This window comes from Mytilus trossulus, chromosome 10 (assembly GCF_036588685.1).
Source record: "Mytilus trossulus isolate FHL-02 chromosome 10, PNRI_Mtr1.1.1.hap1, whole genome shotgun sequence".
NCBI lineage: Eukaryota > Metazoa > Mollusca > Bivalvia > Mytilida > Mytilidae > Mytilus > Mytilus trossulus.
In genome coordinates, this window is record NC_086382.1 from 15,760,069 (window position 1) to 15,788,050 (window position 27,982).

A 27,982-nucleotide genomic window follows, 5' to 3' on the forward strand; every position below is an offset into this window, starting at 1 on the left:
ATGTTTGTTGTATAATTTTTTTTATTGTAATTTAAAATAATTTCATCTCATGGTAAAGAAAATGACTTTGAAATAATTTTAACAACCATATTCAATGATTTTAATGAGAGAGAACACATATGTACATGAAAAAATAAAATAAATTGTCTATTAACTTTTTGAGATCTGTTCCTTTAATATCCGTATACTCTGTTGTTGGTCTGAGGGTAACATGGCAATTTGTTGGTCAGTAAGCTGTAACACTTGCATTATTAAGGCAGCCTACAAAAGAATTTCAGAATATAGTTTGAACTTCCTACTTGTCTACAGAATAATATAAACGGCCACATTAAAATAAAACTATAAACAAAACTAAATGCATGTGAAAGAACAACACAAAAATACATGCATAAATTGAACATAAAATTATACTATACAATTATAGCCTTTGTACAAGGTCAATACAAGGATATATTGACCTGAAAGAAGTACATGGACTGGGGATGAGGTCTGAGGTCGATATACTTCTTTGGGTCGATATATATCCTGTATTGACCTCATACATAGGCTATTACTATTATATTAGCAATTTATTACTATATTTGTATCAAAATCGTCATTTCAGTGATTTTGTTGGAATTTTATATCTTTCATATTGTCTCCTAGACAATATTAACAACATATAAGTTGTTATTTCATTTCCTTTTTTTGTTTTTGTTTTATGTATTTAAAGATTGTTTTCTTCAAATAATAGATTATAGATATTTTTTTCATAAAATTTTTAACAATATCATGAAATTAATTGCATGACGTCACAAAGTAAATGTGTTTTTAATTATTCTAAAAATAACGGTGCAATATGCTTTTTGCTATCCATCACTTTCCATCTACCTTCAAAAATATATTTTAACATGTGACTATCCCTCAACGAATCAAATTAGTTAAAATATACAAATTAATAATATAAGGTAATACCAAGGAGGTTATATTAGAAGGAGAAAGACGATAATTACACATAAAATGTTACCGACTTTTCTGTAAGTGGGTGTTAATTAGTTGAGATCGACTCTGTCACAGAGGGATAAATTGTCCTAATTACATACCCGAGTAAGAACACAAACACCCGAGGTGTTATAAACTGACCGGATATACAATTATTAATGCTTAATCAGATTTTTTGTGATATTTTTTATTAAGTTATTAGAAATTAAAATGTTATGTTAAAAGTAAACTTATTATCATGCAATAGATATAAAACGATTATCCGTCTCATTGCCGTCAATGTTAATATCAACAGTCATAACATAAAGTCACTTTTACGTTGTTCCTGATAAATTTCTCTATGTTTCAATTGCAAATATTCCTTCCGGTCGTTACCGGTCACCGTAACTAAAGTACTTTGCATATTCGTATATTTTCTATGATTATAACCTGCCAATTCTAAAAAGCAGAAATTGACCGGTGAAGCGAAAATCTTTGTTTAAAGCAATGTAGTGGTGAATAAAAATCGCTCAGTAACTTTCCTTTAAACCCTCATTACTTTGTCATTTCTTTATCTTTTTTCACCGTAGACAGACGGTTGGTAATGAAATTGCGCGTCAAATCTTTTTCCAAAATCATAAACATCTATGCTGCACTGTAACTAAAAATATACCTGAACTTTAATGACCCAGTCATTGATAAAAATCACGTGACATATGGGATTTCTCCAATAGCCCAACTACTCGCGGTAACAGCCCTGTACATCAGAGGGCCATGTCAAGTGGGTGATAAACATGTCGGTTTCTTTATAATTTTATCATTTTTCTCTGATCGAACTGCTATTCTGGGGATGCTAATTTTGTATCAAGCAGAGTGTTCACTCTCCTTCTAATATAACCTCCTTGGTAATACAAAGGAAAAATGATTGTTTCAATATCTTAAATCTGGATACATGAATAATGATCTACAAACTTAGTCACATGAATTATTTCACACTATGTATTCTACATGAAGAAATAAACCAACCTTTTCTTGGTCTTGAGCTGATATCTGTCCACCAGATCCAAAGTTTGAAGGTAATTGTAATCCACCAGAACCCTGATAACACAATCAAATATTGTCAGAGGTTTTAAACCATGAAATCAATTTTTATGATTTTATTTTAATTATTTGAGATAGATAGGCATTGGAATATAAATGCAACGTTCACTTTTTTCAGCATGAGAGATAAATGTATATATACATTCTGACAAAAAAAGAAAATGTCATATATTTGTACTTAATTGATGTGTATCACATTCCCATGTTTAGTGAACTGTGAAATCTGGATCAAAAACACTGAACCAGTTCACTTTAATTGTTACCCCTTTTTACTTCTTATAGGATTCAATGCTTTCGAAATTTAATTAGTTTCTTGAGAATGTTTGTTTTTAATTAATTTTTTTCTTCATTTGATGACCTTGGTGTTTAAAATTCTTGACCAACCCAAATAAGAAAGTTGAATTATAAATTTTTGTTTATGATGGTGCATTTCTTTAGTTGTCCTCTTATTCCTGTTTTGGAGAGATTTGGTAAACTTAGATCATAGCAAACATTAGGCATCTACAATTTGTCCACATGATGCGAAATGAGTCATATGTTGTTAAGACCCCAAATTACACATGTAAAATTTGGAAACTATGAGAAAAAGTTCTATGAAGTTTTGCCTCTTAAATTTCACTGACTGACTTACACCCCCTTTTTAAAGCTGGGTAGCAGGGTATAATTATAAAAAAAAATCCCTTTTAAATGTTACTTACAAGCAGACTACTTAAAGCACCTGCTGAAGCCAGTGAAGGAGCAACTGGACGTTGTGGCATCATTCCTCTGGGAGGTTGTGGCATCATTCTAGGATCCCTCATGTCTGCTCCAGGACCTTCTGGTCTCAAAGGTCTAGGCATATTTCCCATCGGACCTCCTACAATAGTGATATTAGAACTGCATTAAAAATTTCACAAATTACTTCTTAAGGAAGCTTGCTTGTCATGTTTTGGATTTTTTGTCAGATTTTCCGAATCCTCTGGTTTTATCCATTTGAATGCCTTGAAAAAAATTGTCCAGTGACCCCCATTTTGCTTTTTGAAAATCTTTTACATGTATAATGAAAAGCCATCTGTAAAAGAATTATAAAATTTTAATTACTTTTTAACAGTTTTTGAGAACTTCAACTTGTCAATGATAAAGTTATGAAAAGTCAAGAGAGAATATTTTCCCGCCAAAATTTCAATGGCTTATATTTTGAAAACAAGCATGATGACCTACTGGTATATATTTTTTAGCTCTTTGGATTCCTTTTTTAATTCCCTATCAATATAAACTAGTGTTTTGAAAAGTTAATTACTTTGAAACTGAGAAGGGAGTATGATTCAAGTGATCAGGAGAAAGCAACAGCTGATAAAACACAAAAAAAGATAATCAAGAATTATTCTGTTACACTACCAGCAATGCCCTCGGAGAATTAGGCAATTGGAAAAACAGGACAAATAGCTAAGGTTTGAAGCCCCCTTGTCTGTTACATTTCTTCTCTAAGAAGTCTGCATTTGTAAGAATACTGATTTCTTTAAACTAGCATCTCTAAACCAGTGAGTCAAATGTTTATTTCAATATTTAAAATCTGAATTATTCATAAAATACTAAGATTTTTTTCCACTGTCACAGTACATCATGATATACAAGTGATATCCTGTTTGCGACTGTCCCAAGTGCCTGTAATTCTGTTGTTGTTGGTTGTTGTTGTATATCATACTTGTTTTTATGTTTGCTGTTGGCTGTGAGTTTTCTTATTTGAATTGTTATAATTTGTTAATACCTAATTAGAGCTATCTATGCAATATGGGTATTGCTCATCATTGAGACCCGTACTGTGGCCTATAGTTGCTAATATATAATTTTTATGTAACAATTTTTTTCATTGGCTAAAAGTTGCCGTCAAATCCACAGTTGACCAGGCATAACTAAGGAGGGACAACCATTTTGAAATGATTGAATCAACAAATGTTCGATTACTACTATGTAATCCAAAATAAAACAACACCTACCTCCAATTCGCCATTTTAAAGTTATTTTATCGAAATTTGAAGCGTACAGGTAATGTAATAACCTCAAGTTTGTAAGTTTTCATTTGTATGACGTCATATTTACCCATGACGTCTTTGCGCCAAAATCATTTATGAAGTTTCATGATTTGTCAAATTTAGACATTTTCCAAGTTTTATCGTATTATTTCTTTTTGAAATGCATTAGAATCGGAATAACAGTACTGTAGTTGAAGAGTTGCCACCATCAATTCTGATTTGACGGTCGCAAATCTCCATTTTACTGTCATGTACTGTTATTCCTTAAATCTTCTATTCTCTGGAGGACAGTTGCATCATTGGCAGTCTCCTTATTATGGCCCCGCAATGAAGTTGTTGGTGCCATCTAGTTTTACCCTTGTCCGTCATTTCGTAATTCCTCCATTCTGTAACAAACCATTATGCAGACTTTTTTATAAACGCTTTCAGATATTGGGCTGATTTTTGGTATGTCAGTTACCCATGATAAGTTACAGATCAAGTTCAAGTTTTGTTCCGCTCAGCTAATTTCTGCTGTAATTTAGGGCTTTGGAATTTGCTAAATTTTTGAAAATCGCAGTAATACAGACTTTTTTTCTAAATGCTTTCAGATATTGGGCTATTTTTTGGTATGTAAGCTAACTATAATAATAAAGTTGAAAATCAAGTTTAAGTTTCGTTTCGCTCTGCTAATTTTTGCAAAAATTAACGGTTTACAACTTCGAAAATTGTTGAAAATCACAGTTATACAGACTTTTTTTCTATACCCATAAGGATTTTGAGCTGAATTTTGATATGTGAGACTACCATCATGTTTGTGTTCACATATGTTATTGAAATTGCAGATTTTTTTACTTTTTGAGACGGGGCCATTCATGTTGTTTTAACATATATAGTTTTACATATAAGCTAACAACTTTAAAGTGCCCACAGTGCCACTGTTTGACATATTTCATAGACACACTCAAAACAATATCTATTTTGAGTTAAGTGATGATTAATTTTTCTATAATTCATACCTGTCAACCTCTGAAAATGAAAAGTCAGGTCATGACCTGCATTGAGAAAAAAAATCTCAGGTCATAACGCGTACGACATTTTGCGGGCTCAATTGAAGAACAAAAATATGTTTACATATAATTTATATAGTCAATATGTATATGAAACAGTTAGAACATGTATACAAGTTTATTTCAGACTATTGTTATATTCCATAGTAGCAGACTTGGCATTCTTTAAAAGAACTGCACTTGGTTTCAGTTCATAGCAATGCAAATGTGTATTCATTTTACAAGAAAGAAGAGCACAGGTGTATCCTTATTAAGATCAGCCCTAAACTCTGTAGCTATTTTCTTTACTAAAGAAAATGCCCTCTCACTGTCTGCATTGCTGTTTGGCAAAACCAGTAATGTTTTAGCAAGTTTTGACAAAACAAAAAATCTTGGCTTGTTAAGAAAAATGTCATGCAACTTGGACATTTCTCCCCAAAATGTACCAATAGATATAGGAAGATTTCAGTTTCAGGGAAAGTGCAAAGTGGAAGTTCATCTAATGGGGTCAACTGATAGTCACTGAACTCATCTTGTAGCTTGTTGAAAATATCGTTACGTAGCTCAGGTAAACAGTCCTACATTTTGACTTTTGGTTACATTGAAAAAGACCGATAAAACCGATAAATTCCGGTCAGAAATCCGGGTGAAACGGGTAATGTTAGAAATTCCCGGGACCCGCCGGGTAAAGAAAAACTCCCGGGTGAGAGGTGAAAATAACGGGTGTCACCCGCAAAAAACGGGTGAGTTGACAGGTATGATAATTTTTCACAAAAGAATCAAGCTATGCATGTATTCTCTTAAAGAAATGCACAATTGTGTCTTCATAGACAAACTGTATTTAATATTTACCCATCATTGCTCTCATAGGTCCACCTAAATCTGGAGTTGGTTGAAGCCCAGGGATACCTGGCATACCAGGCATGCCTGGTAGACCCGGTAGACCTGGTATACCCATTCTTGATCCTAATCCACCCATGATTGGCTGCATCGGTTGGGACATACTCATAGCTGCAGCCATACTTTGAGGAATAGAAGTCTGTGGTCTTATTCCTATAACAAAATAAGTTTCTGCATTAACAAATCTCATACATAATTATGCAAATAGTTAATCAAATTTTCACAAGAATTTAAGTTGATGCTTGTTTATGAAGCAAAATACATTGATCATACCATTTTTCACAAATTGTAAAGATAATCTATAGCTAGCTCAAACATACTTGAAATATGGTGATTATTTTACACAACTAGTTCATCTCTATAAATCTTCCGATTTTATGTTCTTTCATCAAGAATTGTTAATTAAACTTGGCAGAAATATTGCACTAAAAACAGTTTTTCATATCCTATTATAGAATTCTTTTTAATGCAGAATGAAGTTTGTCAATTATTTTTTTAATACATTACTGCCAACTGACCATTTTGTTTCATTATTCCTATTACTGTGGATTCATTTATTTTCGTGGGTATCAATTTTCATGGATTGCTGAAACTTGCATTTTTCGTGTGTAATTGATTTTGTGGTTTTGCCAGTCTCTGTATACACAGCCTATTGAAAATATGTTATTAGTTGAACATTTGAATTTGTGGTTCACCACTACCCACGAAACCCATGAAAATTGGTATCCAACAAATAATAATGAATCCAAAAGTATAGTAGGGTATATTATACATACCTGCCAACTGACCCATTTGGTTCATCATCCCTGCTACTCCAGCTGCTGTACTCATAGTTCCTGGCTTAAATGAAAAACAACAAAACTCAGTGTGTTTTACATACTAGCTGTCCAAATATATTGGTAAATAAATGAAATCAAATTCAACCTCTAACAACAGGGTACCCTTCATCCATTAAAGCAGGAGGTTTGGCATGCCACAAAACCAGGTTCAACCCACCATTTTTTTCTTTAAAAAATGTCCTGTACCAAGTCAGGAATATGGCCATTGTTATATTACAGTTCATTTCTCTGTGTGTTACATTTTAACGTTGTGTTTCTTTTGAGTCATTTGCTTCCTCTTATATTTAAGTGTGAATTCACATTATTATAAGACGTGTCACAGTACTTTTTATCCCAAATTCATGTATTTAGTTTTGATGTTATGTTTGTTATTCTCATCGGATTTTGTCTAATGCTTGGTTCATTTCTGTGTTGCATTTTGGTGTTGTGTCCTTGTTCTCCTCTTGTGTTTTGTGCGTTTCCCTCGGTTTTGGTTTGTGGCCTGGATTTGGTTTTTTCTATCGATTTGTGAGTTTCGAAGAGCAGTATACTACTGTTGCCTTTAGATGATGTCATACAAAAATTCACAAGTAAAAAAATCCAATTATTATTTTGAGAAAGTTGTTTTTAATTGATTGATTGATTGGTGTTTCAAGCCACTTCTGTCACCACTGAAATATTTCATGGCAGTCAATTTTTATTGGTGGAATATCCTGGAAAATCACCTAACTGACAATCATTGTTTATTAAGATAGGAGTCATAAGCACTTGTGGAACTTGAACTCATAACCTCAATGTTGACAGGCTATTGATACAACAGTAGATAGACTACTTATACCAATTGGACAACAAGGCCTCTTGTAGTTTCTAATGCCAAGCAGAGTAATAGGTAGAGTAATTTTTTTATGTTTTTAATGAAACAAACTTCTGTCATCTTCATCAAGTAATTTTAATAGGTAAAGGTGTTTTGGAGGTAAAAAAAATGTATTTGGAAAATTGTGTCTAAATCTTTTAATTTGTAAAATATATGCAAATGAAATGACATTACACAGTATATTTAACCCATAATAATTTCTCATGTGACAACTTCTGACTTACCTGGATGGCTGTTGCTGTTGACATGAGACAACTTCTGACTTACCTGGATGGCTGATGCTGTTGACATGAGACAACTTCTGACTTACCTGGACAGCCGATGCTGTTGACATGTGACAACTTCTGACTTACCTGGGTGGCCGATGCTGTTGACATGTGACAACTTCTGACTTACCTGGGTAGCTGTTGCTGTTGACATGAGACAACTTCTGACTTACCTGGATGGCTGTTGCTGTTGACATGAGACAACTTCTGACTTACCTGGATGGCTGTTGCTGTTGACATGAGACAACTTGACTTACCTGGGCGGCCGATGCTGTTGACATGTGACAACTTCTGACTTACCTGGGTGGCCGATGCTGTTGACATGTGACAACTTCTGACTTACCTGGGCGGCCGATGCTGTTGACATGTGACAACTTCTGACTTACCTGGATGGCTGTTGCTGTTGACATGAGACAACTTCTGACTTACCTGGGCGGCCGATGCTGTTGGCATGTGACAACTTCTGACTTACCTGGGTGGCCGATGCTGTTGACATGTGACAACTTCTGACTTACCTGGGCGGCCGATGCTGTTGACATGTGACAACTTCTGACTTACCTGGATGGCTGTTGCTGTTGACATGAGACAACTTCTGACTTACCTGGGTGGCCGATGCTGTTGACATGTGACAACTTCTGACTTACCTGGGTGGCCGATGTTGTTGACATAAGACAACTTCTGACTTACCTGGGCGGCCGATGCTGTTGACATGTGACAACTTCTGACTTACCTGGGTGGCCGATGCTGTTGACATGTGACAACTTTTGACTTACCTGGGTGGCCGATGCTGTTGACATGTGACAACTTCTGACTTACCTGGGTGGCCGATGCTGTTGACATGTGACAACTTCTGACTTACCTGGGCGGCCGATGCTGTTGAAGCAGCTGCTGATGATGCTGGTGGAATCTGAGTTTGATCTCTGTGTAACATGGCCTATAATATAATCAGACTTACATTGTAGCATACTATATTCAAATGACCTCAAAAGATCATATAATATAAAACATTGAATCATGGAATACTGAATTATTTAACATGTACTGCTTATCTTTGAAGATAACTGCTTGCTAAGACAGCTTTGGTGTCTCCGTCCAGCTTGGATTTTTAAATAGCAGATAACAATCTGTTCAGATATTTAATGATAGATATGTGCAACTTTCTAAAGTAGTGTATAATTCATGTGCTAGACTATTCATGTTTATATAGAAAATGATGTGTTTTTTTTTCATATTTACAGCTGTATTTTTAAAACTAGATTATTTTGGTTGACCCATTTTTTCAAGTTTGCCACATTAGGGGAGATAAATTAGATTAAGTAATTTTTAAAGAATGTGTTGTGAATTTACCTTTTTCATAATGTAGCAAGAAAATGAGCCAAGTCACCGTCTTTTTTTAGAAACCATATTCTTTGAGCTATCTTCTCATATTTCATCTTAAAATTTTATAATATTTTTCTTTTTATCACACAAAATTAGGTTTACAATGCATAATCTATACAAAATCTGATAATTTTGCCCAACCTGTAGTGTGAAAAAATCACAGCGACCCATTCTTTTATCTAATCTTAAAACAAGGATGATATAAACTACATTTTGAAGAATAATTAAAAAATTCTATTGATTTTAATTAAGAGCCCTCTACTACCTTAAAATATTTTTTTTTCATAAAGAGCAAACATTTTCCAATCCATTTCTATGAAAAGAATAAAGTATTTTAATTACCATGGCGACTTGTGGATCTACAATTTTCATGACTATCTGGGCTTGTAACAAAGCATAAGCTAGCTGTGGATTCTGTAGTAACATATTTCTGGCTTCTGTTGGATTATTCTGGATACACATCTATAAACACACAATTCTAATACTTTATGAACATTCAACATGGATACACATCTATAAACACACAATTCTAATACTTTATGAACATTCAACATGGATACACATCTATAAACACACAATTCTAATACGTTATGAACATTCAACATGGATACACATCTATAAACACACAATTCTAATACTTTATGAACATTCAACATGGATACACATCTATAAACACACAATTCTAATTTGTTATGAACATTCAACATGGATACACATCTATAAACACACAATTCTAATATGTTAGGAAAATTCAACATGGAAACACATATGACATTTAAAAACATAGAATTCTATCACATGTTTTCAATTTGTAGCAGTCCTTCTAAATGTTTTAATTTCTACTTATGGTTTGAAAAAGGTAACATGCAGACACTTTTAATATATAGCTTGTTCTTACTATGCAGTCTGATTCATTTTATGTTAATTTTTGTTCTTCTGTATTACTGGTACAGTATATCAAATTTTTCAAAACTTTCAAACACTTTTGCACTGGATAAACTATTACTACATGTATTATTTTTGGCTAAGCTATTTCTAGCAGAAGGATCTCTTCGACTCCCACAGTAATATGTATGTAAAAAACTTTCTGCAATGTTCAATCAATTTTAAAATAAAATCAAAGTGATGGAAATCACTCATGGAAAGATTAGAAGAATAGTTTGAATTATTTCATATTAAGGTATGGTGGGGAAAAATGAACATTTATAAAGTACTATTGCTGAAAATTGCATTAACAGCAGGTCTTTAGAAGGAAACTTGCTTTTCCAGTTTGAGAATAAAATGAGCTCAAATTAAAATAATATGGGTCTCTTAATTTACACAATTTTATTTAAACTGCAGTTTATAATTTTTCATCACGCACTGTTAAAGTCAGAATGTTGCTACCATAGACTCAATGTAAACAAAACAAAAAATAAAAAATAAAATCCCTAACTTATTTTCAGATGTAACTGGAACCACACATACTATTTTATTTTGCCTAAACAATGGTTTGTTATAATTTAAAGTTTTAAAATTTTAAAACTGTTACAAGACAATTCCTGATAAAAAAAGTGAACTAATCTAAATTGTTGATTAATTACAGATGATTATTTGAAATTTATCTAGTAAATTATAGGCCTTACTTGAGACCCTTTTATATATTCATATTTATATTCATATTTCATTTTTTTTTTAGATCTTGTTAATCCAATAATCATTTATCTTTCAAATATAATTTACAGAATCACTTTATGTAATGTAGATCAAAAGTAATTGGCAATAAATAAATCTATCATACTTATAAATATCAAACATCTAATATACACATTTGGGTATTCAATTATGAGGTCAAATACTTGTGTATTAAGAATTAAAGGTATATTGATTAGACTGTATAATTAGGTAAGACTGAGGTTGATAGGTAATGTGGTTAATTTGATTGGCAGTTTAGGAGGTGGGGCATTGTAATTAAAGGTCCACCTTGTATCTGATGGTTTAGTGATAATGACAGTTGTCAATCATACTAGTTGAATCAATACCCACTCACCTAATCAAAATGTTTTTAAAAAAGCCAAAACATCAACACACCTTAATGACATACATACTTGAATGGACTGCTCCAATAATATACCCTGTTTGTTTCAGTTAATATGTGTATTATGTGCACATACATGAGAACCATAGGGAACTATATGTCAGTGTGAATACATTTTGTAAGCTAACCTGTCCTGTTGTTAGAGAGGGTGGTGCCTAAGTAAAGATTTAGAACAAGTTCTAATCTTTCCAAAAATGACATAAATAGTGTATATCCTACTTTCATCTGTTTCATGAGTTCAAACATCTGTTCTGGAGGTAGACTAGCAACAGCTTTTGATATGGCCTCAGGGGCTTTCTCTGCTTCAACTGGTTCACCATAAGGACTCTGGAAAAAATATATTGTTTATCTTCTAAAACATTTTTACATGTAAATTATGAAAAGAGGTTTGAGGGACTGGGTCAAATCATCTCAAGAAAAAGTAATACATATATCATGGACCTACCCTTAATAGTTTCTTTTAAACTAACCTTTTTAAAATCACAAACTTCAACAAATTGTTGAATCCACTTACAACAGAAACAGTATGCTGAAGTCTTGGCTCAGCAACCTTCTCAACACAACAAGAGTGTACACGCTTGAATTTCTCGCCTGCTTTACTAACCATTAATTTTATGATGAAATTCTTAAAGATAAATTTTTCACTAAAAGGTCCGACATATCCTGCCAGACAGACATATTCTGTGTGAGCCAAGGCTCTGTGTTGAAGACCATACTTTTACTGGTAATGGTTTACTTTTACAGATTGTGACTTGGATGGAGAGTTGTCTAATTGGCACTCATACCACATCTTCTTATTTATATATATACTTTGCAATTTTTTATGCACCAAATACAGCTGACATATTGCTTATGGTAATTGAAAAACCGACTGAAATACAAAAACGTAACATCGACCAATGACCCATGAAAATTAGGTCAAGGTCATATCAAATCTACAAGACATGTTCACATTACAACTTTTCTATACACCAAATACAACTGACCATAAGCTATAGGTATTTGAAAAACCAACAAAAACTTAACATTGACCAATAAACCATTAAAATGAAGTCAATGTCAGATGATACATGCCAGACTGACATATGTAACCATTAAAATCAGTCCATACACCATATATAGTATTTGAGAAACGAAACTAATCATGATACTTTGATTTTTACCACTGATCCATGAACAAAGGTCAGGTCAGGGGAAGCCTGTCTGAAGGACATTTAGACCTAGAAAGGTTACTATATATCTAGTTATATTTTTACTCATTATAAATGAGAAATTCACATGACAAAAAAAATATAATTTCCTTTCACACAGTTGCATAACGATGAAAATTAGGTCAAGGGCAATGGACGATGGAAACTTCATAACATAAGGTATCTGCATACAAAACATGATACATCCAGTTAACATCACTGTCATCTTTGGATAGTTATACCTATATTTTGCATACTGTGACAAAATGACAGCAAATCATTGAGGGACAAAAGCCATTTTCTTCTCAAAGTTAAGACATCATACAAACCTCCATGATAGGTCCACCTATAGCATGCTGCATTCCTTTCATCTCATCTCTGTTTTGTTCCCCTGCAGCTACTCCCACCCTCAGGGGACGTCCATTAAAATCATAGTTGTTCAGATTTCTCATGGAACTTTGAGCTGTCTCAATGTCTTGGTATTCACAGAATCCATATCCTTTAGGCTTGCCAGTCTCTCTATCATACACCAACCTGAAGTAAACATTTATATTTCTCAGTGTCTCGCCTACTTTTGCCGTTAATCACAGGCTCAACAAAAATGAGGAAAAATATCAATAAAAGTATTGCTCTTGATACTGTCTTTTGATTAAAAGAAGCTTCTGTCCAAATTTGGTAAAAATACAGGATAGTTTATGAATCTAATAAATGTTTTGAAAACTTTAACTGCAGACTGTAATGTGAACTGGAAGAAAAACTATAAGTCCATTTATGAGTAAAATACAGATACACAGGTACAAAATTTTAACAAAATTTCCTTCTAGATACTAGCTTTTGGCCAAAAACATGCTTTTGGCCAAAAACAAGCTTCTGTCCAAGTTTGGTACAAATCCAAAATAGTATAAGAAAGTTATTAAAATTTTCATAGAGAGAATGTGTTGTTTCCTGGCAGAAAATCCAGGTCCATTTAAAAAAAGAATACGGAAAAAGTGAAATTTTATTTTTACAAAATTTACTTCTGAATACTATCTTATGATCATAAACAAGCTTCTGTCCAAGTTTGGTAGAAATCCCATATAGTTGAAGAACGTTATTTAAATTTAAAAAACTTTAACCACAGAGTGAATGTAATGTTTCTCCCGGCAGAAAAACTAAGTCCATTTGTAAGTAAAATACAGAAAAAAATGGAAATCTATTTTTACAAAATTTACTGCTTGATACTATCTTTTAATCATAAACAAGCTTCTTTCCAAGTTTGATACAAACCCAGGAGAGTTTAAGAAAGTTATTAAAACCTTAAAAACTTTAACCACAGAGTGAATGTAATGTTTCCCTGACTGAAACACTAAGTCCATTTATAAGTAAAATGTGGAAAAAAATGGAATTTTAGTTTTGCAAAATTTACATCTTTATACTGTCTTATGATCATAAACAAGCTTCTATCCAAGTTTTGTAGAAATCTAGTATAGTTTAAGAAAGTTATTAAATTTCAAAAACTTTAACCACAGATGAATATTTGTGGACGCCACTGACGTCTCAGATGGAAGGTAGGATCGCTATGTCTGGCTTTTTTCGACTAAAATTGAAGGCTCGATAAAAAATGTACCTCACCAATGCAGATAATTTGATATTTTAAATTGTATGATTATTTATTATACTCTTACCTAAAACTAACAACAGGTCCAGCTTGAGCAAATATTTCTTTCAATTTTTCTTCTGTAGCTTCATATGGAATGTTCCCAACTGAAATGATGAACAAAAATGTTGAGTTAAATCTAAAATATTTATCTGAAGCTAAAATACATACATGTATAATTTAATACTTCCTGTTTTGTAAAACCAAAAAAAGTAATTAAACTGAGAGACATGCATGTATAGTTTAGATAAACTGTCATGACTGTAGGTAAAATTTGCATTCACAGGCAGAATGGACTCAAGAGTGGACAACTAATGCATGTTAAAACAAATCTATCTATCTATCTATCATAGTTTCTTCCAAAAAACTACAAAAAAAATAAACAATAATATTTCAAGGGCAATATTTCCTATAAGGGATCAACTCAGAATTTCAATCACATCCTCTGACTTTTTTCTTACTGTGAAAGTACTTTTATTCGTGGGGTACCAATTTTCGTGGTTTTCGTGGATGACTTTATCCACGAATTTAAGTGTCCAACGAAATAAAACAGCCATTGTCCAAATCAAGACACGGACAGATCCCCATCGGAAGGTTTGAATACTGATATGATCTAGAGAATATATTGAATAACGCCAAATCTGAGAATACTTAAATGGCAGTCACAGAACTACAACCGCATGCAAGATTATACCCATTTAATCTTTAATTACCTAAACTGCACAACTTTTGATCTTTAAATTCTCATAAAAAATATTTTGATCGATAAAAGTCAGATTTCCAGTATTGATATGCTGGTATGAAAAAGTGTTCATTTTATATCCTCATTGTTCTCATACATATGGGAAATTATAATTTCATGATTTTGATAAGAAATATTTGACAATTCAATTTACGTTTATGGCATTTGTTTATGTTACTGTTTTCTTAAGGTGACATGTTTATGGCCTCATTAACACCTTTGATGGTCCTTAATCCGTTGATCACTTTATCATGGGTTAATAAGGGTTATCACTACGATTTACACGGTCAATGTTTACTTTGCAATTTCCTTCAATCCAGACTATTTGTAACCTTCTTTTTTATGATTTTTTATTTCTTCAAGAAACAGACTTTAGAAAGTTGATTTTTTTAACGAAACCTTGCTAGAATCAAACATGTCAAAGAAAAGTTATTAAGACAATATTTTTTGGTCCAAAAAATATAGGTTCGTATTGCTTTTCTTAGCGTATTTTGTACTTATCTCCCATGCCTATCAATTTTGCCCTTAAAAATACTTGTCTTGTCCTAGCGTTGAAAAGTCATCTCAGTGCCTTTAGAGCTACGGAATAATTTTTATTTTGCCTTTTGTATAAAGCAGAGTGCATGAAGTGTCTAATAATAAAAAATAACGAGCACACATCTCGACCAATCAGGATTCGCCATATTCTTTTTTCTGAATACCATGTTATGCTCATAAAATGGCTGCGCCCATAAAATCTAATGGTGTATTGTAACCTTGAGGTTAAGTGCTATTAGTCTATAAATGTTATATTTTGTTGTGCTTGGTTTAGGTGTCTTCTCTTTTGTTTCAGTTTCTTCCTTTCAGTACCAAATGAAGAAGAATAAGAATAGTTGTTATTGCTTTATTATTACAGCGCCCCATGTATTGAACTTTAAGGTTCATCATAACCTTTTGGCTAAAATGGCCGTATTTACACCCCAAATTTTACTCTGAGCACAGACTAACCTATACACCTGGAACAGTTTTGAGGGATGGCAGGAACTAGATATATAAATTTTAAATGCATTTTATGTTTCAGAAAATTATAAACTTTTCTAGATTTTGCTATCCATTTTTTTTCGTTCCTGCAGAAGGTGCAAAAATTAACTAAGTAGTGAAAACGATTGAGAAGCTCCCCTCATATAATCAATGTTGTGAGTAGTATTGATTTAAATGGACAATAGATGGACAATAGACACCTGTAGACAATAGGTGATTTAACAGGTTTAAACTGTGTAACTGAGTGGACCGTATCAAATGAAACTCGGGTGTTTGTTTATTTTGCTATCTTCTGCAGACTGGAAAAAAATGCACATCAAAATGCAGGTAAGTTTTTAATTTTCTGAAACGTAGACTTCATATAACTTTTATATATCTAGTTCCTGCCATGCCTTAAAAATTTCCTGGATGTACCAGTTTGTCTGTACTCATAGTAATTTTTGATGCGTAAACACGGACATATTTTTCAATTCCTTATGATGAACCTTAACAATTGGTTGTCAATTTTGTTGGTTATGTGGAAAGAATTAATTTAGGTGCCTTTCCATTTTTTCTAGTATTACCAAAAACAGATCTATTAGACCTTTCTAGAGCTGTTAACGGAGGTAGCATTAACTGAGTGTTTTGTTGCATGGGGGCCGCCATCTTCAAATATTTCTTATTTTTCACTGGAAAAGGGGAGACAACCGAACAATCAGTTGATTGTCGATTTCGTTGGTGATCGGTTGTTTATAAGGAAAGAATATAATTAGAATGACTTAACAAATATTTATTATTACCAAATACAGATCTATTAGACCTTTCTTGAGCAGTTAAAGGAGGTGGCATTAACTGATTGTTTTGTTGCATGGGGGCTGCCATTTTCAAATTTATTCTTTAAATCGTGCGTTTTTCCGATAGAAAATACATATCCGATCAATTAATTTCTAGTTTTTTCTTTATAAATAAATATTATGTGAGCTTCTATTGCAACATTATTTGGTTTTAATTTCGTATACAAATATATATTTTATTTTTTGTATTAGAGACTGTAAATCACATATGCGTTTATTTATACTAAAGAATGGCTCAGGATTCAAGCTTTTCATTGCATCAGGTTGGACAAATCCTTGCTCAGATGTAATTTTGACCTCCAGTGCTTTCTTCAGAAATTTCTAAGATGGCAAGCTTATCATGGTCGAAATATTTCATGAGGTGAAAAAACTTCCAAACCACTTTAATTGTGAAAAAATTAATAGAATAATAAAGACCCTTTGAGTCAATGTTTGTGGTCTACTCATCTGCTCAGACTCTCAAAAGAAATTTCTAATAATCTAACCAACAAAAATTATAGCAACAGAATTTTGTGGCAACAAGGAATTCCACACAAAGTTGCAGAAACAGTTTGAGACCTAGAACAGACAGTCACTGAACAAAATGTTTAATAATCTGAGTTCAATTATTCTGATCATGTTTATACCCATCTTCGCTAGCCAAGGGTTTCGATCCACTCCCGCTCAAGATGGTTGATACCATTCTTAGGGATAAGAAAAAAATTGCTGACATGTGACCAAAAAGGCACAATCGGTTTAATTATCAATCTTTAGACTTTAAACATAAGTTGATTAATAAATGAATTAAAAAAAAAATTTTATACACCCCTATGCTACACAATAGATTGTTCAATTAACAGCATGTTTGGCAATTAAAAAATCATATATTAACAAATTTAGCTTTAACATATACTTTATTAATTGTGGTTGTATAAAAGTTATATAATGGTTTTGTGTTTTAAGAGATATTCATCCCTATGCATATCAGTTTTTATGCGTAAATTATCTCTCCTTTTTTGTTACCTTTTCTATCTCTTTCATAAGAAGAGTGACTTTTCTATTGTTCTAGTGTCACTGGAAATCCCACTGGTAAGAACCTACAGGTGCATGTGAAAAAAACAATTTACAACCAGGAATATTAAATCCATGCACATGTACAGCAATTAAGCACGAATCATACACATGTAATCAAGAATAAGCCACTTACAAGTACAATTAAGCGTAAATAATACACAGGTACAACAAGCAAGAAACAATTTCTTATCAGGAATAATTTAATTATTTCAAGCACATATGTAAGGAGTAATACATTGTACCAGTAAAATAAAAACTTAGCAATATCAATCTTACACTATTTCTTATTTTCTATTTTCATATTGTTCTTTGAAATCTACATGGTTACAGTACAGTGAGTATTAATGAATATTAATTTATTTTATTAAAGTAGGACTATACATTTAGAAATATGTTCAATAGAAAGTTAATTTTATATGGAACAGTTGTGTATGCAATTATAGGTAATCAACACCATACTCATTTACTGTATAATCTATAGTATTAAAGCTGTCAAATCATGAACAAGTGAAAGGACAAACCCAATAAATAGCTTGAGTTTTGCTGAATCAATTAATAAAAACAATAAGGCATACAGCATAGAATGTCAACCATGGAGTTTCAGGCTCCTGACTTGGAACTGGCACAAAAAATGTGAAGAGGTTAAACATACTTGTGAAGGTTGAAACCTGAACCTAGGAGAGTTACAGAATTATAAGCTTCTAACTTGGGACTGACAAATGTGGTTGGGTAATGGTTAAACAAGGTCTACAAGCGTTAAACTCTCCTTATGAAATTTTGTTAACTTTAATAAATACAATGAAATATACAACCAGTTACAATGCTGAATTTAATAATCTAATACTTTTTGTTTCTGTTGTTAGATTTTATAGCTTAACATTCAACAAAGAATTGTCATTTTTAAGTATAAGTCATCATTACTTTTGAATTTACATGGTATTGTAATTAATAAAAAAAAAAAACTTTTAGAGTGGTCTTAATATTTCTGTTTTAAGAAAAGTTATATTAATATTTGTCACAGTTCAATTGAATTTTCAGTTTTAAACTATGAAACCTAAATAAAATTTACTTCTGAGTATGTGATTGGATAGATCTGTGATAAGTTTTGTGAACTATTGGGCTGTGTTTTATTTTATTATTTACACTATGTATCCTGATTATAGAACATATGTGTCTTATTTTTTTCAGCATTTCTGGGGTCCTGGTAAGTAAATATTTAATGTATTACACTGTTACACATTTGTATTGGTGATTATAATACTAGTACACATGTTTACAACAGCAATTATTCAATAATCTAAACATTTCAAATCCTTTGCTCATTAGCATGATTAGTGAGCTCACAGTACCTGCTTGCAGTCATATGACAGAGCTGCCAAGTGATAACTGGAGATTACAAAATTTTCAGCTTGAATTTTTGCCTCATATTAAGTGAAGTGAATCCACAGTTTTGATGTTCATTTTTAAAGTAAATCTAAATATTTCCTATATTTACAAAATACTATCATTCTCTTATTAAAACAAGATATAAATCCTCGCATTTGTCAAATAGAATGTGGCATTGTTAAAATTGTTTGCCACTGCCAAGCCCTTCCCATACCTGGGACAATGATGTAACAATACAACGTAAGAATAAACTATGAAAATAAGTTGAAAAGGGCATAACTCATCAGATCAATACAAAGCACATTAAAAATATTCCATAACATAAAAGAGTTAGACACAAATTACCAATATGTGAGAATTTTCAGTTACTAAAAATTAGTTCAAAACCAATACAACTAATTAAATAAATGTGCCTAGGCAGTACACATCCAATATCCAAGAATATACACATGTCTATGTCAGTGTTAATTTTGTTGTTTTTTCTTCTGTCAATAGTTGCAAATTGGGGACTTCCTTTGGCAGCATTAGCAGACTTAAAGAAAGACCCTGAGATGATTAGTGGTAAAATGACTGCAGGTTGGTATAGCCATCTATTACAGCTGAAATAAAAATAGACTAATCCAACTGATAATCAATCTATCTGTCTGTAGGACTTTGCTACTTTGAAAGGAGGGTAGTATACCTTACCTAATAACGACTTCACAGTTCAGCTATCAAGCAAGCTAACTTTAGATATTATCTGTAGCTACACACTCAATGGAATCAGCTGTAAATTTTCAGGTTGCAATTATATTATAGAATTGAGTTATTGCCCTTTAACAATGATTTATGAACTTACTGCGTTATTGAATACTAACTTGAAAAGTGAGAAACTGCTAGAGATTTTCTTTTAAATAAGTAGATTAAGATCCACTCAGTCTTATCATTTCCTTATTTTAATAGCGTGGTTGTGTGTGTTTTGGTTTGGTCAGATTTTGAAGAATTCATAGATGTGGATTTTGATTCTCTAATTTTACTGAAATATCAATGTAGCAACCATATAAACATCAAACATACTGTTTTTGTTCAAAGAACTTATAAATTTTGAAAGGATTATAATCCTTCAAAGCCATTACTATTGAAGGCCATAGATTACATAAATGGTACACATCAAAATGCTCCTGAATAGAAGTCAATTAGGTCAAATTTGTAGAGACTTTGTTTCTCTAAAAATTAGAACAATTATGGTGAATCATTTATTTTGACAGTAACTTTTTGGATTATTTTTGAAAAGATTAATCAGATGTTTGGAAAGTTAAAACTTATTATAAGCTTGGAAATTAAGAAGAATGGTGTTCATTCTTCTATGAATTTCATATTGTAACGACAACACATATTTTTTAATATTCTGAAACTACCTTTTATCTTCCATGATAGGACAAACATCAAAACAAATAAAAAAGGATTGAGATTCTTCTAGTCTTTCATTTGTCTTTCGTTTGTGCTAAGAATATTAATATCCTACATAGATATAGGAAGAAGTGGTATGAGTGCCAATGAGACAACTCTCCATCCAACCTAATTAGATATAGGAAGATGTGGTATGAGTGCCAATGAGACAACTATCCATCCAAGTCACAATTTATAAAAGTAAACCATTATAGGTTAAGGGACCGCCCTTAACACGGAGCATTGGCTCACACCGAACAGCAAGCTATAAAGGGCTCCCAAATTTATTAGTGTAAAACCATTCAAACAGGAAAACCAATGGTCTAATTACAAATGAATTAATATAAAAAAAGAAACAAAAAATGTTTTGAGATTTCAGGGTATAGTTGATGATTGTAATACATGTACTTAAATACCTTTTTTATTTTGCAGCACTTGCAATTTATTCCTCATTATTTATGAGATTTGCTATCAGAGTACAGCCTCGTAATATGTTGTTGTTTGCCTGTCATATTACCAACTTCTCTGCTCAAATGATGCAAGGTGGAAGAGTTATTCATTATCAGTAAGTTCGCATTTACATTGTGGTATTATGGTGTTTATCTGGGTATTTAAGGAAAAGCAACACTTCACTTTCATGTCATTTTCATGGGTGTTTCCATCCTATTTGGAATAATGATAGTTTCAGATATATGTGTAAAAATATTTTTTGCTGGCAGATAGAATTTTTGACAACTACTAAGGATAGCATCACATTCCCAAATCAAAGGTCTCTGACTGTGCTTTGCTTATCTATATGCCATCATTTCTGGTGCAGAAACTATTTTTTATGTGGAATGTTTAAAGGAGCAACAGAAATCTGAGCTCCAAAAAACAAACACTGCCAAAAAATGTTCATCATAGAATTCGATCGGTCAATGTTAATGAGGCACTAGCTGTCAAATTCATGTTCACAGATTTGTCTTGTTTCTCATATTTGATTTATAACAATTTTAAACTTTTATCCAAATTATTAAAAGTCTGAAGCAATCAATTAACTTTTATAATGGGGCATGATAATATGTAGTTTCGTTAAGTGTGTATTTAAGTATCTTGTTTTAATCATGTTGTATGTGGTGAGACTTTAATAAACTATTGAATCTGAATCTGAATTTGAATCTCCAGAAGTAAATTTTGTAAAAATAAAATCTTTGTTTCTTTTGTATTTTACTTATAAATGGACTTCATTTTTTTGCTAGAATCAAGAAGGAAATTTTGTATAAATGTATTTCCAGTTTTTATGCCCCACCTACAATAGTAGAGGGGCATTATATTTTCTAATCTGTGTGTCCGTTCGTTCGTCCTTCTGTCCGTCAGTCTGTTCGTTCGTCCGTCTGTTACACTTCAGGTTAAAGTTTTTGGTCAAGGTAGTTTTTGATGAAGTTGAAGTCCAATCAACTTGAAACTTAGTATACATGTTCCCTTTGATAAGATCATTCTAATTTTAAGCCAAATTAGAGAATTTATTCCAATTTCACGGTCCAGTAAACATAGCAAATGATAGTGCGAGTGGGGCATCCGTGTACTGTGGACACATTCTTGTTCTGTATGTTACGTGTATACTTATTTTTCTTCCACTTCACATTACATACAGTCTGCAGTTAAAGTTCTTAAAACTTTTATTAGATTCATAAATAAGGCGAGACTTGGTTACATGGAACCCTTACAAAGTTTTACAATTTTTGAAATATATAATATAGATTTTAATAGTAAAATAGACACTTTAAATAACAAAAATGATCCACAAGGCAAGATTTACTAACACATCAAATTTTGCCAACATAGTTTCTAGTGGAAGAAGTCCCTCTTTATAGGAGTGATTGCCCTGAATATTTTTTTACCCTCTTATGTGTTTTGAGCAAAAACTAAAGAAGATAGAAACTAGACACACTAAATATTCTGCAATAAAAGACAAACAAAATAGAGATTTTTGTCATTTACTCTTTTCTCATCTACTATGTTGGAAAAAAGTCCTTTGTTAAATATGCATATATACCAATGTGAGTGACCGAATTTTTAGAGCCTCTAGTTATAATATGTCCATAACCATCATATTTTTAATTTTGTGGTTTTAATATTACAAAATCAAAATCTTCAGGACTTAATTATCATAAGAACATTTTCAATATTCTTCAGTTATTTTACCCCAGTATCAGAGAGGAAGAAACATCATATTGAAGTTGTTGAAGAAGAAATTCACCATCATCCTGAAAGATACCCAGAGATTCATCCAGTACCATTAGATCGCCTCACACAAAGCCAGGCTGAAAAAGAAGTCCAGGAATTTGACAAGAAATATTCCCTTCCTAAAGAACCAGTGCCACATATAAAGCCTACATTATAGACCTTGTGACAAAAGTTTATAAAATTTGGGACAAATTTTGCCTGTTGCTTAACTTGATTTTAATTTTTAGGCTGATTAGAAAAAGCATGATCTCTAAATACGCAGATACAATTAGTTTTAAAAAAAATGTATGGTTTTAATGAAAAAATTGAAAGTTCAAATTGATAACCAGAGATTTTTTAATTACAATGTAATAGAAATATTGTTATGAAGATGTTATACTTGTTATTGTTGTTTTAATTATGTATAGAGCTTTCTGGAAACTCACTTCTGAAAGTCAGAATCTGATTATAAATAACTTTAGAATACATTTTTATTCTTGTTTGGGAGTGTACTTGTATGAATACTGGTTTAGTTCAGTTTGTAAGCAAGGTTAAAAGTAAATAGAAAATATGTGAACAAACGTTTCCAACTTTTTATTGTAGTTTGATTCCGCATGATAACAGATATGTAGGAAGGCAAAACACATTTAAATACTATATTAGACCAAATATTATTTATAAATCAACAGAGATTACAACTAATCATTTGCGCTTCATTAAACTTTAATGCAGCACAGCAGTGTAAATATCTGATAAACAAACTAACTTTCTTCAAATTTTAATTTAAGACACAAAAAAACATGATTCTGGAAAGGACTTTTATAGTGAAAAATGTAATTCAGAAATTATTGCGTGTATTTATTATTGCAATTTTATCATTTTAGACTTAAATGCAATTTTAATTTTTATGATGGTGAGAAAAATCCTGTTTAATTCACATAAAATATTTCAAAATGTGAGTTTAAATTTTTGCATTTAGCAATAATAAAAAATTTCGCAATAATTTCTGAATTTACAGTATCTTTAAATTGTAATGACATATATTTTTAATTGTATGGCATAATGTTACATTTTTACCTGTGATATACAAACTTAAATAGTCATTTTCATAGAAAGTGATAATTCCGAAACATAGTATTATATTAAAAATAAATTGGAATCTCATTTAACTTTAACTTTTACTTGCCATGAACACATTTGATAGATGAGAAAGGTTCAGTCATATTCTTTGACCTCTCCAGTATTTTCACTTAGGTTTGAAAAAGTCTTATATTCAAAATTTAGCACCAAATTAATCAATAGCTAGGTAGCAGGGTGATAGATTTTGATTAGAATTCTAAAATTAATATATTATTAACAATTGGTATCACTTTGTTATAAAGATAAGAATACTTTGGATTCATTTGTTTTCATAGGTATCAATTTTTGAGGATTGTTAAAAAATTGTGTTTAGTTGATTTCATTTGGTTTTTTTATACATTCTGCATGTAAGTTGATATAATATTTGTATGCTGACTTAAAATCTACATTAAGGTATTATGTTCATGTGAATGCATAAACAATCCATATTAGCCCACTAGATTTTAGAACATTCCAGACAGAGACATAGTAAAGATGTATATATAGAAGAAGACACATTAGCTTCTTAATAAACAGAAAATTATATGCACTATCATAGGTGTAGCATCTGCAAAAATACTGTAGTGGTACTACCTAAAAATAAAAAAAATGTTCTGAAGTAACTTAACACCTATAAATGCTTTATATTACTGTGGATTCATGTATTTTCAGTGGGTATCAATTTTCAAGGATTGCTGAAAACTTACATATACGTGGATATTTTATTTCATGGTTTTGTCAATCTCTATGCAAAGCCTATTGAAAATATGTTATTCGTTGGACTTTTGAATTTGTTGTTTACCTGTAAATCCTATGAAAATTGGTATCCAACAAATAATAATTAATCCACAGTATATAGTTTTCCTGATAGGAATAACTACAACTCCCAAACTACTGATTTGTTATTCTTTTATGAATGTTAATCTATGGAAGGTAGCGTACACCTGAAAATAAGTAACAAATGCCTAGTTATTTCACATGTTTCACTTTGTATTGGGTTCATATATCTGACCTATGGTAATGTGTCCCTGTATGATAATGCAGATGCAGACAGGGCTAATTTTTTTTAACAATAATAGATCTTGGGGATTCATACTATTTATTTTTATATAGGTTTAGACAATATCAAGGTGACAACATGTTTTACTTTGGGTATTAAGTCGTAAGGGGGATGAACAATAATGATTTGTATTATGCTGTCAGGGTTGAGGTTAACACGGGTTTTACTTTGTGTATACCGTAATGTATTTAGGGGAGATAATCAATCCAAATGACTACTTTGGTTGTGAACAATAAAGATAGTTTAATACAGTGTCAGGTTTGAGGTAACGACAAGTTTTACTTTGTGTATAATGTATTAAGGGGAGATTATTAAACTGAAAGACTACATTGCCAGTGAAAGATAAAGATTGTTTTATACTGTCAGGTTTGAGGTAAACTTTGTTATAGATTTTCTTTTCTTTTGTATTTTGTCCCAAGGGTATTTGTATTTTTGTTAACTACATATATTTCTATCTACCAAACTTTCAACTAGAAGTGACATTTTTGTTGATCTGTAGCAAATATTTTCAATCAAAAATGCTGTCTTAAATACCTTTGTAACTCGAACTGATGTATTGAAATATCTGAATTCTATCTATTGGCTGGTTAAAAGGTTTTTATACGACCGCAAATTTTGAAAAAAATTTTGTCGTATATTGCTATCACGTTGGCGTCGTCGTCGTTGTCGTCGTCGTCATCCGAATACTTTTAGTTTTCGCACTCTAACTTTAGTAAAAGTGAATAGAAATCTATGAAATTTTAACACAAGGTTTATGACCATAAAAGGAAGGTTGGTATTGATTTTGGGAGTTTTGGTCCCAACATTTTAGGAATAAGGGGCCAAAAAGGGCCCAAATAAGCATTTTCTTGGTTTTCGCACTATAACTTTAGTTAAAGTAAGTAGAAATCTATGAAATTTTGACACAAGGTTGATGACCACAAAAGAAAGGTTGGGATTGATTTTGGGAGTTTTGGTTTCAACAGTTAAGGAATTAGGGGCCAAAAAAGGGCCCAAATAAGCATTATTCTTGGTTTTCGCACAATAACTTTAGTTTAAGTAAATAGAAATCAATGAAATTTAAACATAATGTTTATGACCACAAAAGAAAGATTGGTATTGATTTTGGGAGTTTAGGTCCAAACAGTTTAGGAATTAGGGGCCAAAAAGGGACCCAAATAAGCATTTTTCTTGGTTTTCGCACCATAACGTTAGTATAAGTAAATAGAAATCTATGAAATTTAAACACAAGGTTAATGACCATAAAAGGAAGGTTGGTATTGATTTTGGGAGTTTTGGTCCCAACAGTTTAGGAAAAAGGGGCCCAAAGGGTCCAAAATTAAACTTTGTTTGATTTCATCAAAATTGAATAACTGGGGTTCTTTGATATGCCGAATCTAACTGTGTATGTAGATTCTTAACTTTTGGTCATGTTTTCAAATTGGTCTACATTAATGATTAAGGTCCAAAGGGTCCAAAATTAAACTTAGTTTGATTTTGACAAAAAATGAATCGGTTGGGTTCTTTGATATGTTGAATCTAAAAATGTACTTAGATTCTTGATTATTGGCCCAGTTTTCAAGTTGGTCCAAATCTGGGTCCAAAATTAAACTTTTTTGATTTCATCAAAAATTGAATAAATGGGGTTCTTTGATATGCCAAATCTAACTGTGTATGTAGATTCTTCATTTTTGGTCCCGTTTTCAAATTGGCCTACATTAAGGTCCAAAGGGTCCAAAATTAAACTAAGTTTGATTTTAACAAAAATTAAATTCTTGGGCCTCTTTGATATGCTGAATCTAAACATGTACTTAGATTTTTGATTATGGGCCCAGTTTTCAAGTTGGTCCAAATCAGGATCTAAAATTATTATATTAAGTATTGTGCAATAGCAAGTCTTTTCAATTGCACAGTATTGTGCAATGGCAAGAAATATCCAATTTCACAATATTGTGAAATAGCATTTTTTTTTTTAATTAGAGTTATCTTTCTTTGTCCAAAATAGTAAGCAAGAAATATCTTATTGCAAGAAATTTTTTAATTAGAGTTATCTTTCTTTGTCCAGAATCAACTTAAATCTTTGTTATATACAATATACAATGTATATTCACTTTTTACTACCAACTGATAAATTTAAATAATCTTTACCATTCAGTGATAACAAGCAGTTTTTTACATCTCAATATTTTATGATGTATTTAAATGAGTAGTTATTGTTGCAAACTCAATTAGAATATTTTAATTGAGATTAGTTTTGGAATAAGGGAAAGGGGGATGTGATTAAAAAATTGGGTTCAATTTTTCTCATTTGAAATTTCATAAATAAAAAGAAAATTTCTTCAAACATTTTTTTGAGAGGATTAATATTGAACAGCATAGTGAATTGCTCTAAGAGAAAACACAAATTTTAAGTTCATTAGAACACATTCATTCTGTGTCAGAAACCTATGCTGTGTCAACTATTTAATCACAATCCAAATTTAGAGCTGAATCCAGCTTGAATGTTGTGTCCAAACTTGCCCCAACCGTTCAGGGTTCAACCTCTGCGGTCGTATAAAGCTACGCCCTGCGAAGCATCTGGTTATTTATTGATGCAAGGTAAAATGAATTCTAAGAAAAAAACAAAGGTCATTCTACTGTGTAGAGTGTATGACATATGATCAGGGTGAATTTATTGTTACTTTGTTTACCCTTTTGTATTTATTACTACACTAATATTGAGTGCTCAAATTTGGAGTTTTGTGTTATTGTGTAGTCATTATTTTATATTAAGAAAACGTTGTTATATTTTCTGTATTATTAGCAGACTGCATTATGTGATGGCATGAACAAAAACTTTGTTACATTATAATTGTTTGTGCTGTCAAGTTATTTTGACAAAATTAAAGAACAATTAAATTGGATTTTACTTTCTT

General features: G+C 31.7%; 2 protein-coding genes across 3 annotated transcripts; one reads left to right on the plus strand and one right to left on the minus strand.

Moving 5' to 3' along the window:
* Positions 1-86: 86 nt before the first annotated feature.
* LOC134686928 (cleavage stimulation factor subunit 2 tau variant-like) lies at positions 87-16,920 on the minus strand. 2 transcript variants are annotated; one of them, XM_063546774.1, is made up of 11 exons: positions 16,784-16,920; positions 14,271-14,349; positions 12,936-13,140; positions 11,636-11,743; positions 9,682-9,801; positions 8,819-8,893; positions 6,778-6,841; positions 5,954-6,154; positions 2,760-2,917; positions 1,987-2,058; positions 87-261 (listed from the first exon to the last, which is right to left on the minus strand). In XM_063546774.1, the coding sequence occupies exons 1-11, from the start codon at positions 16,863-16,865 to the stop codon at positions 151-153; spliced, it is 1,275 nt and encodes a 424-aa protein (XP_063402844.1). In that variant the 5' UTR covers positions 16,866-16,920; the 3' UTR covers positions 87-150. The 2 variants fall into 2 exon arrangements, with proteins under 2 accessions (XP_063402844.1, XP_063402845.1); XM_063546775.1 differs by lacking the exon at positions 16,784-16,920 and adding an exon at positions 16,568-16,701.
* A 151-nt stretch (positions 16,921-17,071) lies between these two features.
* Positions 17,072-27,970, plus strand: LOC134686929 (mitochondrial pyruvate carrier 1-like). The gene is made up of 5 exons (XM_063546776.1): positions 17,072-17,198; positions 19,079-19,094; positions 19,772-19,852; positions 21,137-21,269; positions 22,880-27,970. The coding sequence occupies exons 1-5, from the start codon at positions 17,178-17,180 to the stop codon at positions 23,085-23,087; spliced, it is 459 nt and encodes a 152-aa protein (XP_063402846.1). The 5' UTR covers positions 17,072-17,177; the 3' UTR covers positions 23,088-27,970.
* Positions 27,971-27,982: the final 12 nt, after the last annotated feature.